At 37.8% G+C, this 14,742-nt stretch overlaps 1 protein-coding gene across 3 annotated transcripts in view; it reads left to right on the top strand.

Annotated features, from left to right (window-relative positions):
* Positions 1-14,742, top strand: part of dph6 (diphthamine biosynthesis 6) — a 332,005-nt gene that overhangs the window by 239,645 nt on the left and 77,618 nt on the right. For all 3 annotated transcript variants that reach the window (XR_015757950.1, XR_006312826.2, XM_043698016.2), the window contains exon 14: positions 11,586-11,982. Coding sequence is in view for 1 of the 3 variants with exons in the window: in XM_043698016.2 (XP_043553951.2) it covers positions 11,586-11,982 (397 nt within the window). In the remaining 2 variants the exon portion in view is untranslated. The remainder of the gene's footprint in view (positions 1-11,585; positions 11,983-14,742) is intronic.

Below are 14,742 nucleotides of genomic sequence, written 5' to 3' on the forward strand. Positions count from 1 at the left end.
AAGAATCTACCCCTAACATCTGTCCTATACCTACCACCCCTTAATTTAAAGCTATATATATAGATATATAATACACGCACACACACACACAGACTCTGACCCCACTGCTCTTTGTGATAAGCAGTTCCAAAGATTCTCAGCCCTTTGAGAGAAGAAATTCTTCCTCATCTAAGTTTTAAATTGTTGCCCCTTTATTCTGAGACTGTGCCCTCTGGTCCAAGATTCTTTAAGAAGGGAAAACATCCTCTCAGCATTTACCCTGTCAAGACCCTCAAGAACCCTATGTTTATTTTTTTTTATTTATTCATAGGATCAGGGTGTCACTGGCTAGGCCAGCATTTGTTGCTCATCCCTAATTGCCCAGAGAGGGGTTAAGAGTCTTTAGGTCTGGAGTCACATGTAAACCAAACCAGGTAAGGATATGACCGTTTCCTTCCCTAAATGACATTAGTGAACCAGAGGGATTTTTCGAACACTTGCCAATGGATTCATAGTCGTCAGTAGACTCTTAATTCCAGACTTTATTTAATTCAAATTCAGGTCCCGAGAACATTGCCTGAGTCTCTAGATTAACAGTCCAGTGATAATGCCACTCGGACATTACCTCCCAATGAAATCACCTCTCATTAGCGCAAACTCCAGTGAATAGAGTGCAGTTCTATTTAGCTTTTGCTGATAAGGCAATCCCTCCATTCCAAGGATCATCCTCGTGAACCTTTTCTGAACTGCCTCCAATGAAATTATATTTTTCCCTAAATAAAGGGATCAAAACTGCACAGAGTACTTCACAGAATGGAGAAACTATTCATTTTGTCTGGCTATCAAGAATGAGTAATGTAACAATAAAAATACATATGGACCATTGAAGTGAGAAATCAGAATGCACTTTCCCTCACAATAGGTAGTAGAATTCAAGAATTCCACAGCCAAAAGGTTGTGATTGCCAGAATAGCTGGAGAATTAAAGTTTGTGATGCATATGTTTTTGTTGGCTTAAGATGAGAAACTAGTGGTTAAATATAATGGCCAGTATCAATTAGGTAGAGTAACATACAGTACATACATTACGTCCAATTTAAGCTGTGCAAGAGTGAGTAGATGCTGAATGGTTTGACACTGAGTTCATTGTTACCACACCCTGTCTGTCAAGGTCAGTTACTGTAAAGTGGATATTACAATCTAATCTTGATTAAACATCAACTAGAAAATTGCATTGTTCCTATAAATGAAAATCAGTAGTGAAGAAGTGACAATCCACTCAAATTAATACAAACTGCGGGAAGAATAGAAGATGAATGTTTTCTATGAAACTGAGGTGCAGCAGAAACCATGTTCCATGATTTTTTTTTTTTTTGAAGATGAAAGTTCATTGTGTAGTTTTCTTCAGTTCCATTTGGCAATGAAAGGGGAGTAAATATATTAAAATATATATTTGATAATCATGCACAATATAACAAATTCATGGATGAGATATTTGTATAAGAAGCAAAATAATAAACTTGAAAATTATCATGGAGAAATAAATTTATAAGAACGTCAAGGAAAGAGAAAAATGCTCAAAGTTGCACAGGTCGTGGAATAGCATTGATCTATTTCTAGGTAAGCAAGTCGTGTAAATAGGGAAACTGTGGAGCAAATTGTTAGATCAACTAACTGAAACTTCGAAGAAATGGGGACACAATGATTCTCGTAGAAAAGTATTTCATGTTTTCAAACATGGAGAACTTAACTGTAAGTCATGTCAGACTGGATCAAAGTGTTTTGAACATAGCCAATATTTCTGTTCTGCAATGGAAACAGATAAATGTTTCATGAACACAACATCTTTTTTCCTTATTTTCTGATAGCTCTTTAATATTGTGCAGGTTGGAAATTAAAAATTTACCCTGGATCCCATAATGCAAATAATTTTGGGTGATATAACCATTGGCTGGACACTTTATGAACAATTACCAACACTTATGACTGAGATGAGTAAACCACTAAATCAATAGCCATTTATTTATTTATACCGCTTTCCACATATATAAAAGAAAACTTTACACCCCATAATAAGGTGAAATGCTCTATTTAAAAGAAGAAGTAAATTTTGGTGTGACTGTGTGTATGTGTGAGAGGATGGTACCATTAGACCAGCATTCTTGACCGTGGATTCTTGCAAAGGCAATGTGGATGGTGTTTCCCCAGTGCTTTGAGGTGTCCACTTAAAAGGCACCTTCAGCCGCTGAAGCCTAAAGAAATATATAGACTGGTCTAGCAAATGTGCGCTTCCACTTTCTATCCTTACCCCTGTTATGAAGATGTAAGGTGTACTGTATCTTTAAGAGAGTTGAAAGATCTAGCAAGTACACAGAGTGCTGGAGAATTTACAGTGTAACATTTGGTCCAGCAGCTAGCAGTATCTGGGTTGCTATGAGACAAAAACAACTTCAAATTCGGCCAATCAGTTTAAATTATGCCCCAAAGATACTAAACTCCAATTAAGTGCGAACTTAGTATTTTGGCAATATTAAAACCAATGAAACGATCCAATGTTTTGGGGTACAAACCCCATTAAAAAAAATTGAACAGTTGGAGGTGAACTGCCAAGCCACCAACATATGCAGACTACCTGGAGAATAGCTCTCTTAAAGGTAAGGAGTTCTCAGTTATCTGTAAGAATAATAGGGTGGTTATGGTAGGGGATTTTGACTTTCCAAACATAGACTGGGACTGTCATAGTGTTAAGGATTTAGATGGACAGAAATTTGTTAAGGGTGTACAAGAAAATTTTCTGATTCAGTCTGTGGATGTACCTACTAGAGAAGGTGCAAAACTTGACCTACTCTTGTGAAATAAGGCAGGGAGGTGACTGAGGTGTCAGTGGAGGAGCACTTTGGGGCCGGCGACCATAATTCTATCAGTTTTAAAATAATGATGGAAAAGGATAGACCAGATCTAAAAGTTGAACTTATAAATTGGAGGAAGGCCAGTTTTGACAGTATTAGGCAAGAACTTTCAAAAGCTGATTGGGGGGTTAGATGTTCGCAGGTAAAGGGATGGCTGGAAAATGAGAGGCCTTCAGAAATGAGATAACAAGAATCCAGAGAAAGTATATTCCTGTCAGGGTGAAAGGAACAGGAGAATCGACGTTTCGGGCATAAGCCCTTCTTCAGGAATGGGCTTATGCCCGAAACGTCGATTCTCCTGTTCCTTGGATGCTGCCTGACCTGCTGCGCTTTTCCAGCAACACATTTTCAGCTCTGATCTCCAGCATCTGCAGCCCTCACTTTCTCTCTTATAGACAGAATAGATCAAGTGAATCCTTAGAAGAGTATAAAGGCAGTAGGAGTATACTTAAGACGGAAATCAGGAAGGTAAAAAGGAGACATGAGATAGCTTTGGCAAAGGAAGGTAATGCTTTGGGAAAGAATAGCCTGATATGTCTTCCATAAAACAAACAAAATCTCTGAAACATTCAGTCTTTGAGCGGCAACTGCAAATAACTGCAAATAACTTGTGTGATAAAACAGGATGAAGGCATCATAGATGTTCACAAAGCTCGTCCGGCCTTGATCTCATGCAAAATTCATGAACGTTAATGCTGATCTTTTTTAGGGTGTACACAATAGGAACAAAATAAATGTATTAACAGTTGACTCCACAGCAGGCATTTCTACACTGTCGGTGACATTTTGAAACGGAAGCATTCTTCTTGCACACACACCTGGTTGGCAGCACCAACATGGTGAGGATAGCAGTGCACATATTGGGAGTGTGCATAAGAATTACACAATTAGGAGACTATGATTGCTGCACTGCTACAGTTGCAGTTTTGCTCAGGGAGCAAAAAAACAGGGATATGGAGCAAAAGGAGCAAAGAAAAGAAATAAGCTGCAAATGTAGATGACTGTGGATGGAGGACCAGTGGAGAAGGACTTTAAGCAGGCAACTGTATCTATCTACGATCACCTGTAAAAGCTTCTGTTATGTCCACCTCATACTGAAGGGTGTGTACGTTCTCTGTTCTGAACAAAGAAGGTGCTTTATTTAAATATGGTGATTCCCCTCCCGTCATTCCCAGTCTTAATTAAACTTTCCCCAAAATTACCTAAGTTCTCCAGTCTGATACCAAACAGATTATAAAGCTATCAATAGATGAGGGTAGGTTATCCTTCCATATAAATCTATAGTCCCCACCAGCACAGCATCCAATTGTCTTTTGAATAAACGCTTGAGGTTTTATCACCCCTTCACCATCTGAAATTTTATTGCAGTTGTTAATCAGTCTTTGTACAAAATGTTTCTAAAAATTACGACTGTGCTTCCCTTTCATCAACTTGTATTTCTCATGCTTTATAATATAAATTGTAGTTTATCAAGATAATATGGAGGCACATGTCACTTTAACAAAATTCCAAGGCTACCTTGAGGTCTTCAAAATCCTGGCAGTTGTATTCCCACTGAAGTTACTATTATGACACTTGATAAATGAAGAATAATGCGTAAAGTTAGTACTGGAAGGCGATCTCGCTTGGCTCTGTTCTCCTGGAGTCAGATACAATGAGTTGAATTATAAGCCCATCTCATCCACATGCTATCAACATTGATAGGACAAAATGGTATGATCTTAACCTGACTTGATTAGTGTTGGATTAATAATAAGCTAGAGGTTTGGACAAATAATCCTGCAATGTTATCCCACCGTGGCCATTTGAATATTTGTATTCAGCTATTGTAACATCTGGAAATATTTTTTTTAAAATGTGTTTGTGTCAGATTGTTGTTGTGAAAAGGTATCTGGTTTACAAATGGAAGGAAGTCGGCTGACCTTAGGTTCTCGAGCCTGTGACTCTCGTCCCTCACCCTGGGAAGTAAGCTAGCTCCCACTCAATTGCATCATACTGTTCCACGATAACTAATGATGTGTAATTAATGCATGTATTAAATGAGATAGGCATTGCCTTATGTCAAACAGTATTCCTGATGCTATCAATGGTGGGGTTGGTCTTGAAGCCTATATTTTGTTGAGCATTGTAAACATCATATGCTGAGCTCTACATCCCCGTGGTGACCATGTGATCTCAAATGAAAGAAGTCACTCAATTCTCACATTTGTTCTTCAGTTTTGAAACTTCTGATAGTGGGAATAAGAGTCCTCGTTGACAGTCAGAATACAGTAGCTTAAATAGCAAGGTATGCTGGGTGTGATCAGATCCTCTCAACAAGTTTTTGGTGACAACGGTTTTTGAAAGTGCTGCATAGTTTAGAGTTGTATCCAACTTGCAATCAACTGGGCAAAAACAGAAGACTTTGAGAAGTTGCTTCATTTTCAAAGGTAATAAAACAGTGTTAAATATCTGAGACAGTACTTAGATCAGAAGCATGCAGGAAAGAAAGCCACAATATTTGGAACTTATTCCAATAGATTTCACAAAATGAAAAAGAATGATACTCTGTGATGGGTAGGAGAAAGAAACCCTCAAAATAAATGGATAATTTTTTTTCCCCTGTTTACAATGTATCTCACCTCGCCTTACCCTCCTTTTTCATAGATATAGGTGGAAAATAATCAAAAATTAACTTGGCCAAGTTAACTATGAGGAATGTTCGGAATTCCTGAGCACAAACAAAACTGCATAGCTTTCCAAGGTAGGGCACCAAGCTGTTGATTTGTATCATCATCCTTAAACTGACTATAAATTAAAAATGGCCTAATTCCTCTATAAACCTTCGATAAAATCTGATCATTCCATCCTCAGGAATAACAGTTAGAAAATCACTCCATCCTCAGGAATAACAGTTAGAAAATCCAAAGATTCGACTTTTCCACGGCATATTCTGTGGAATTTCACCATCTGTAGAAGTTTGATGAAAGAATGTTATTTGCTCTTAAAACTCTTACTTTAATGTTGGAACAGAAGGACGTTACAATTTTGTTCTAATTAAACAGCAGACATTGAGTGTCAGATTCCTTTAGCAAATTTCAACATTCAGACAGTTTTTATTTTCTTCTTTTCTTGGGCAATAACCCATGAATTTCAACAGTATATCTTGCAGAGTATGGTTTCCATACTGATTATTGAAATGCGGCATCTGGGAAGTTTTTATCTGCTTCATATTTGCAGTGATGCAGAGCTGCACTGATGGGCCACATTGTGAAATAGTGAACACTAAGCCCCAGAGCCCTCCACTGGGTAATCTTTAAGTTGGTCGACAAATCAATTATTTAAACCTTTTATGAGGAAGGTTAGGAAGTGCATTAACTCATCAAGCCAGGCCAAATAGCCCATCAATGTTGAAATCTTCAGGGTGATGCCTGCTCAAGGAAGAAATAATCACACTTCATTGGTCAAACATAAATGCCATCTTAGCATTATTATTTGTCAGATACTTGGGCAATTTTTCAAAGGGGTTGGACTTATCTACAATTGGTGATCCCCACCATTCAGCCAGGATACGAAGTGGGTGATGGCGACATTGGAATGACTCTTCATAGTCTTGATATGATGAATATATCTATCATAACAGTTTTGATTAGTTTTTTTTCTGTGGTAAATGCTAATTAAATGTATCCAGTGCCTGATTTTGCATCTTGTTCAAATTAGCATCACATTGTATTTCGTGATAAGAATGAGAAGTAGTGTCGGTGATTTGGCCCCTCATGCCTGCTCAGATAAGGTTGTATCTGATCTTCACTATCAAATACCCCTTCCTCTATTATCCCAAATTCCTTGATTCCCTCAAAAAGATGTAAAAATATGTAACCGTGACCAACAGAGGCAACTTCAAGTGAATCTTAGTAGCTGCCAAGCTAAGGTTGAGAAATTGTATTCAGTTGGGGACTTTGAAAAATAATCTGACGCAAGCTTGTGCTTCATTTGCAGCCCTTGTTGACACTTCTGCAAATTTCTGTCTCTGTAATTAATTTGCTGCATTTTTGTCAGTTCTTAGATGGTAACATCATAACGTGAGAAAACTGGCATTTCAGCTTGAATCCTGCCTCCTGCTGTCCAGCCTCTGAACAGCATGTAAGAATAGAGCAGCCACTGAATCTGTCTGGTTTGCTGTCTAAGCTGGAGGACATTTGTGGTATAGTTTGACTCGCCTGCAGAAAAAAATCTGCTTCTTTCAAAAGGTTAAGATTGATGGAAAACATCCAAAACATTTGACTTTACAGAAGATACATGTTGACTTTTTTTTAAGAAAACCACATACTTTCTTGTTAACATTGTTCCTTATTCTGTCTTTAAGAATCAGTTTTTAAAAATTGCTCAAGTACTGAAGTGTATAGGATATTTTTATTTCTTTGAAAAGATTGGTTTGTTTAAGTGGAAAAGTATTGACATTAAAACCTGTGACAGGTTTAATAAAAAAAACAAAGTTTACTATAGATGAATGGGTTGACCTGGAAGTTGTGGAAATGTTTTCAAGCTGCACCTCAGCACCTTGGGCCAACAAAATGGCCTTTAAGCTTGAATGAGCTTGGCTGTTTCCAGCACAGAGCTCTAATTTTCATCTTTTCAAACTGTTTTCTACTACTTGGAGTAAAATTAGTATTGACAAGGATAGAATTTGTCTCCTGAAGGAGAATAGCTTGCCCGTGTAAGTGCTAATGTAACATTTGTCTGTTGGTAACTTTACACTTTATACTGCTTCCCTGCCATACCTAATACACCAAAAGCATACTGTTCTCTGTAAAATGTTATTGTGTGTGAAGTGCTAGCAATTTGAGGTAAAATCATTTCTATTTTTTGCCATTCCTCACAGAGCAAGCATACTTATGTGGTTGTTTGCTGTTGATATACAATTAGTCTCTTCTAACGTTTAATCCATAAGTGATGGTGACTTTCATTTAAACAGTACACTACAATCAAGCAGCAATGTCTTTCACTGCAGAAAAATGCTGTGGGTATTCTTTACAGTAATTTAGTAGCTGAGTTGTGAAATGGAGTATGTGTAACCTATTATTATGCACCACTCTCAAAGTGCAAGTGGATGAAAATTGATCCTGTAAGTTGAAAGAGGGATAAGTGTTGTGCCCTTATTGATGGGTGTACAGTTTTCTCTTTGCTTGGTAATTTGTTGATTTCACTCCTGCCCAGACAGCAAGTGGGAAAATTATTTTCAAAGGCTAGTCCAATTTTTCTTGAGGGTCACATTTAGGTCCCCAGCTGTGTTGCCACTGTAGTTAACACTAGTTTTAAAACACTCAACTATTAGATTAAAGCTTTTACGAGGCAAGGTTGCAAGTGAAGTGCTTTGAGATGAAAAGTGTCATGAAAATGTACAATGGTGAGATGTGATGTTCTTTTCGACAATTTTAAAGAACAGTCTTTATTATTGCTGAGGGTAGCCAGTTCAGGTTACTTAACATATTGCTGAAATTAGTTTAAAGAATATTAAAAATTACTTAAATTTCTGTATTTATCTCATAGTTTAATGATTTTTTTTAAAAAGTAATCCCTAAAAAATTCATGTTATTTACACAAAAAGAGTAGTATGTAGGACCTGAATCTGGCCGCCTTAGTTCAGAGCTATGGATGCTACATCACACGTATTCCATCTGTGTTGTTAGCTTTGAAATATCTGGAAGTATCTTCAGTTTGCTGCCTTTAATTCTAACTGAGATTACCGATATGCCAAGCAGTACATTCATTGTATGAATCTTATGTTAACGTACTCAACAGGAACGTCCATAGATTTCAACTTCCGTTGCAGTTCTGCTGCTAAATTACCTTTGCCTCAGTCCCTGTACTTATCAGTAGACCTTATTTTTCTTCTCATATAAGTTTATTGCACAAAGGAGCTCTTGCATTAAAAGAGCTCATAAAGTTTCATATTTGATTCCTGCTCGGAACTAAAGTAGTGGAACTCTGCCAAGATGGCAGCTAAGTGTCAGAGTTACCTCTGCTTTTTTTGGGGTTAGGAAGGGAAAGATGACCAGTGTTCCTGCTGCTTAATTCCTCTTAGTAATCCCTTTGGACACGAATGGGTGGTACTCGGGTTGTTACAAATGAGCCTGGGGGAATACATCATCACTCTTGTCCCACTACACCATAGGTCACAGCATAAAATAAAAATACTCCTTTCCAGTTACCGATGGATAATTAAATAATTTATCTGCATGTTTTTAAGCAAAAAAGATCTATCACCCAGGTTTCTTAATAAACAAACTTACTGATTTATTATTAAGCCAAAATTAATTCAGTAAAAGTGCAATAATGAATAAAGGTACATAATCAGTACTATAGAAAATTCACTAAGTATCCCCAAAACACACACACACACTTCAGCAAAAACACATTTCTAGAGACATTGACTTTCTTTAAAAAAAACACTTTGCCCCATGGATTATTTTTGAAGGCAAAAGGTATGGTTTAGGATATTCTAGAGTCTGTTGCTCTAATATTTTGGCACATGTGGAATACTGTGTCCAGTTCTGGTTGCCCAGTTATAGGAAGGATATTAAGCTGGTGAGGGTTCAGAAGAGATTTGCCAGGATGTCGCCAGGTATGGAAGGTTTACGTTATCAGGAAAGGCTGGATAAACTGGAGCATAGGAGGATGAGAGGTGACCTTATCGAGGTTTATAAAATAATGAGGTTTGTAGACAGAGTTGATGGTAGTTGACTTTTCCCAAGGATGGGGGATGTCAAGGCTAGGGGGGCACATTTTTAAGGTGAGATGCAAGAGACTTAAAAAAGACATGAGGCGCAAATGTTTTACACAGAGGGTGATTCACATTTGGAATGAACTTCCTGAGGAAGTGGTGGATGTGGACACAATTATAATGTTTACAAAACATTTGGATAATACATGAGTAGGAAAGGTTTGGAGGGGTATGGGAGCAGACAGGTGGGACCAGCTTAGTTTAGGATTATGTTCAGCATGGACTGGTTGGACCAAAGGGTCTATTACTGTGCTGTATGACTCTGTGGTCAAGTTCTTGGCAGACACAATGTGCTCAAGAAATACAATCTTGAGGTGGTTTTGCAATCACTCTTCACAAAAATGATAGTTTGCATCCTGAACTAGAAAGTTTTTTTTTTCAGAAATGGGGGCTATCAGCTGGGCAGTTTTTCATTGCAAGTTTTTTTTTCTCCAAATTAACTTGTTCTTAGCCAGCTTTTCTCCAGTTCAATTGGTTCTAAGCAAACTATCCTCCAACTCTGTTATGTAAGGCAAGAACAGTCTGTCCAAACCTGTCACTGTTGAAACAACCTCAGTGGCGTCCACAACAAAGCAAGCAATTATCATCAGTCATGTGATTTCTAGGAAGCCTTGTGGGGAAAAAAAGGGATTTCTTTGAAAGAAGACTTTCCAGGTATATCCACAAAACTTGAAATAAATTCCTCCTCCTCAATTCTTCAAAATCTTACAGAAGTAATTTAAGAATTAATAAATATAAAGTGTTTTGTAACAACATGAGGAGCAGACTATAAGATAAAAGCAAAGTATTATGGATCCTGAAGGGATGAAATAAAAACAGGATGTGCTAGAGAAATGCTGTAGGTTTGGCAGCGTCTGTGGACGAAGAACTGTTTACATTGTTTCTCTTTCCAAAACTGTGTCAAGACTATAAGGCTTAGTTTCAATTCATTCCACAGTTGAACAGCATGCTGGTATACTGCCGGTGCTGCCAGATGAATAGTGGTCGATTGGTTAAGGTAGCTAGGACAACTGATACTTAAAGAACTGTTCTCAACATGTTGTTTTCTTTTAATCCTCAAAAATGAAATTCCATAGACAGAATTTAGTACAGGACACTCAATGTAAGCAATTACATGTGTAATGTGGGGCTGGTACAGAGTGAAGGAAATATTCAAATAAGATTGGATTCAATCAGATTTGATTGGCATCTCATCATTTGGTCCAGTCATGGCTGTGCCTTACTCAGGAACATTAGTCACGAACAAAACATAAGATTTTCCTGTCACCATTTCTGCTGTTGTATGTTAGTTTGTCTGAATTTTAACCAACTTGTGATTATTCTGGAATTGCTGTTTAGATTATAAATCTATAAATTAAAATTAAAATATGCAATCCGCAATTCTGATTCCTTGTGAAAAAATAGTTGTTTCAGCTATTTTTTATTTTTAAAAGTGATGTTTCTATTCACTGCATGTATTTACATTGAAATGATGATTGACACAAGTGCAACTGGTATTCCTCACATTAAGTTACAGTTATCTTTAGAAGTGAACCTGACAGCATCTTTATACTCCCATGAATTAGGATTGATGTACTATATTCCTATGACTACATTTACCTGAGTTAACTGTGACTTCCAAATTTGACTCTTGCTGCTGTTTATTTTTTTTTCAAGCATGCAGATATGGTTTAAAGTTTGCTAATTGGAAATGATAAGGGCAGGCATGGTGCTGCACTGAAGATTGTGAATCATGTGTTGTGCATTTCTCAGGTAGTTGATCAGTCCAACTCAGTGAGTCCATAGAGGATTGTGAAGGAAGCAATTTTTGAAACTGTTTTGGTTTCTAGTTCCCAGATTGCAGGAGTCTTATAAGAATTGCTCAGTGATGTTTCAAACCTGTAAATATGTGTGAATGCACTAATTTTTCTAGTATGTTTTTATTATGAATTACAGGAGCAAACCTGTGGAGAGACTAAGCCTGGCTCTGGCCTGCTGATTGTAGCTGTGTTTCCTCATCTACCAAAAGATGCTGCAGTGGAATGGCATGTCATTGCAGTTACTGATGATCCCTGTGAGAGGAAATCCTTCATCATAAATAAAAAATCCAATGGTTACGTAATTGACTGTGAGTTGATTGTGTCAAGTTTGAAGTCAAGTGCTGCTATCTCATTGGCTGTAAGTCTTCTGTCACCATCAGTGACTGCTTTAAATCTGAAGAGTATGCTGCATGAACTAGCGGTTGTATTCCAGCAATCTATGGATAAACTCCCTCAAGATGTTAAGCAGCTCCCTCTGTGCTTCAAAACCTTTTACTGTGAAGATACCATAGATCCCAGCTTTGTACGAAAAGGTAAGACTATCTCATCAATAGAAGTTAGTTAAGTTGGAAATATGTGCCCACTCTGTGACAATGCTGAGCCATTGACATTAAGACAGGAATTCAGATCCCAGTGTTGACTGATATTTTTGGATTGAATTTCCAAAAGGTGAATGCTGTAACAAATGGTCAGATTATCATAATGACTTTATCTTTTCCTATCTCTGTAACTTCATCCATTCTTCCAATTCATCCTTTCATTTGGAGACTGACTCCTTGTGCATTCTTCCCCTCCTTTATCCCCCCTCCTTTGTAGTTCTACCTTCAGTCACCTATGGTCTATGCTCTGGAGTTCACTTCCTAAACCATTCTCCCTCTCCAAATCATTTTCACTCTTTAGAGCCATCTTAAGGCTCATCTCACTGATGAAACTTTAAACCATTCCAGCTAACATATGTAGTGGCTTTATGTCCATTATTTGACTATCTCTTAGAATGTTAATTTTCTGTTTTGAGTGTACTATTATAAAAGCAAGCTATTTACAAGGTGAGGGGAGGAAATTGGATTTCATATTGGTCAAGTGTACTTTCTGAAAATCCAACTAATCACATCAATGACAATATCTGAAGTGGAATATTTTATTTTCCCTTCTTGATTTGGATGTAATGGAATGATGGAAGTAATAGTAAAATGCTGTGTGACTTTTTAAATATGCATTTCTTTAGCAGCTGGTAACTTGTAATCTAAAGCTGAATTTGTACCTTTAAGCCATGTTCTATGATTTTTGAATCGGTGGGATTGGTGTATTCCTATTGACGAATTTGACTTACTGTTTAGCTTACACAGTGGAGAAAAAGCCCTGCTGTGGACATGAAGCAGGTATTTTTATGGTAGTGTACTTATAAAGCTGGTCATGGTCATTACCTTAGATTTAGTAATTCTTTAAAGCAAGTCATGTTATGGTATCATCTTATTTCCAAGTCTTGTTCCAACATTTGATTGAAAAAATACAAATAATACTGCATCCAGTGGTTACACCAGTAAGAGAGCATGTTGTGTTGAAACAAGATGGAGCATGGATAGTGTCAGAAGAAGACATGGTCATCTTGACAGTGAGGTGATAGAGCGAGAGCTGGGGAATGCAACCTTACCTCTTGCGACAGCAGAGCAAGATGCAGCAGAATGATGAAAGAGTGACAGAAGAACCTGGAATCGACAAATGGAGCTGATCTGCTAAAGCTGCTTTGCTGACCTGAAAATGATTGAGGGAGGCTTCATGACCCCCAACAACTGCTAAGTTACTCAGACAGCAGACTCAAGTTTCTCTTCCATCAATTTCTGACCAACAAACTATTGAAATTTGAAGTTAGAATTCGTTTTGGTGTCATGTTCACCAACTGGGTATACAAAATGTTTTTATGATTTAATATACCATTTTTCACAGCCTCAGGATGCCCCAAAGTATTTTTCGTAATTTTGCCAATGATACCAGTGGCATATTTGTAAAATTCAGTTGACCAGATATGAAGTACAACATTAGTCGAAGTGTACACTTTGGCACATTTTAGTCGTATCTTTTTGGGTGGCACGGTGGCACAGTGGTTAGCACTGCTGCCTCACAGCGCCAGAGACCCGGGTTCAATTCCTGCCTCAGGCGACTGACTGTGTGGAGTTTGCACATTCTCCCCGTGTCTGCGTGGGTTTCCTCCGGGTGCTCCGGTTTCCTCCCACAGTCCAAAGATGTGCAGGTCAGGTGAATTGGCCATGCTAAATTGTCCGTAGTGTTAGGTAAGGGGTAAATGTAGGGTTATGGGTGGGTTGCGCTTCGGCGGGTCAGTGTGGACTTGTTGGGCCGAAGGGCCTGTTTCCACACTGTAAAGTAATCTAATCTAATCTAATTTAATTACAATCTTCCCATTTCAGTGTGTTGCTGTTTCTTAAATAAATTTAGTAGTCGCGGCTTGGTCGTCCTTACTGGAAATGATTGCAGCTATTGTTCACTATAAATTTTCGAATGACCAAGTAAGGAGTGGTCAATTGCTCCCCCTTATCAATCTCCTGAGTTGACCTCCAGCAAAAATATATGCTTTTTTTAAGCATGAGGCTTAACTCCCTCTAATAAAAGGTGGTTTTCCAATTTAGATTGTATCAATAGGAACCAATTACAAGAGTTTTTTGTTGTCTGCTAGCACTAAACAAAAAATGTGATATCAACATACAAACACAAAGTTACAATAGTGGGAAGGACTAGTGTCTAATTCAAAAGAAACTAAAGCAAATATACAGTTTACAGTCATTAGCGTCCTTGACATGTATGGTTTTAACCTGAGACCTTGTTGTTTCATTGATGTCTTATCTCCTCAGCAGTAGTTAGTATTTCCTTAGATCCTTAAATTCTTGTCCTAATGCTCCTTTTCAATCAGCTCCATCACCGAGCATTTCCTTCTTGAGGCTGAGAAGGCATTTCTCCCAGCTGGCTCCAGTCACACAACCTCTCCCCTGTTCTACCAAAAATACCTCCTTGCTTTATACATTCCAATATCTCAGATTCTTATTTCCAAAATTAATAGTGGTAAGCTCTGTCTTTCATCTCCAATATGTGAAAGTAATCATAGAGATATACATAACAGAAACAGACCATTTGGTCCAATTCATCCATGCCAACCAGATATCCTAAATTAATCTAGTCCCATTTGCCAGCACTTGGCCCATATCCCTCTAAATCCTTCCTATTCATATACCCATCCAGATGCCTTTTAAATGTTGTAATTGGACCAGCCTCCAACTCTTCCT

Source organism: Chiloscyllium plagiosum, unplaced genomic scaffold (assembly GCF_037043375.1).
Source record: "Chiloscyllium plagiosum isolate Xiang-an unplaced genomic scaffold, Cpla_swu_hap1 HiC_scaffold_8, whole genome shotgun sequence".
NCBI lineage: Eukaryota > Metazoa > Chordata > Chondrichthyes > Orectolobiformes > Hemiscylliidae > Chiloscyllium > Chiloscyllium plagiosum.